Genomic DNA, 786 nt, shown 5'->3' with positions numbered 1-786 from the left:
CCGCCGGCTGCGGCGGAACGGAGGGCGCCGGAGCTGGAGCGAGTCAGACACCCGCGAGAGAGGTGGGACCCCGGGCTGAGCGTCCACGTGCTCTGCGAGGGAGGAGCAGGCTCGGCCCCGCGCACCCGCGGTCCGGTCCCACCCCCCGCTCCTTCCAGGCCTTCGGCTCGCCCAGCTGTTGCGTCACACGTGGCCTCGGAGTGACCGCTTCATTGGCGCAGGAGGCTGGGGATCCAGGTGCCCCGGCCTGTGGGGTCGGGGAGGGGCCAGCTCAGCTGGGGCCGCGTAGCTTTGGGGAATGGGCGCCCCAAGAAAGTGTCCATCAAGAGTCACAGAATGCGCGGGCTGAGGAGGAGGTGCTCAAGCTGGCCACCCCGCCGCCTCTCCCAGCGCGTCCCTGGCTGCGTTCAGTCTAGGATTTTTACGGGGAGAGGAGTCTCGGCCCCCGCCTCACAGTCCACCCTTCCCCTCGACTCCTCCTGCTCCGGGCCGCGCCCCTAGCAAACGGTGCAACGCTTCCTGGAGGTGCCACTGTCACCAGCCTGGACGCGTCTTGGGGTCGTGCAGGGCCGGGGAAGGCGCTGACCTAAGAAAAAGCCTTCGGGTTCTGAGCCGGAGGAAGAGGAGCAGGTGGGGCAGGGGACGTCCTCCACGGGACCAATGGACGTCTCCAGGGGGCCGTGCCCCCGTCCTCTGGGCGCCTCCGCCTTGTCCCCAGCTGGGCTCTCCTGCTCCCGGCTGGACCCCAGCAGCCGCCTCTGGGTTTCTGGACTGGAGCCGGGGGCC

At 70.0% G+C, this 786-nt stretch overlaps 1 protein-coding gene across 1 annotated transcript in view; it reads right to left on the bottom strand.

Moving 5' to 3' along the window:
• Positions 1–6: 6 nt before the first annotated feature.
• Positions 7–786, bottom strand: part of PRICKLE4 (prickle planar cell polarity protein 4) — a 3,909-nt gene continuing 3,129 nt past the window's right edge. The window contains 1 exon segment of the mRNA XM_015572153.1: positions 7–782. Coding sequence (XP_015427639.1) covers positions 498–782 — 285 coding nt within the window. The 3' untranslated portion in view covers positions 7–497.

This window comes from Myotis davidii, unplaced genomic scaffold (assembly GCF_000327345.1).
Source record: "Myotis davidii unplaced genomic scaffold, ASM32734v1 scaffold167, whole genome shotgun sequence".
Lineage (NCBI taxonomy): Eukaryota > Metazoa > Chordata > Mammalia > Chiroptera > Vespertilionidae > Myotis > Myotis davidii.
This window is presented reverse-complemented; position numbering and strand designations above follow the sequence as displayed.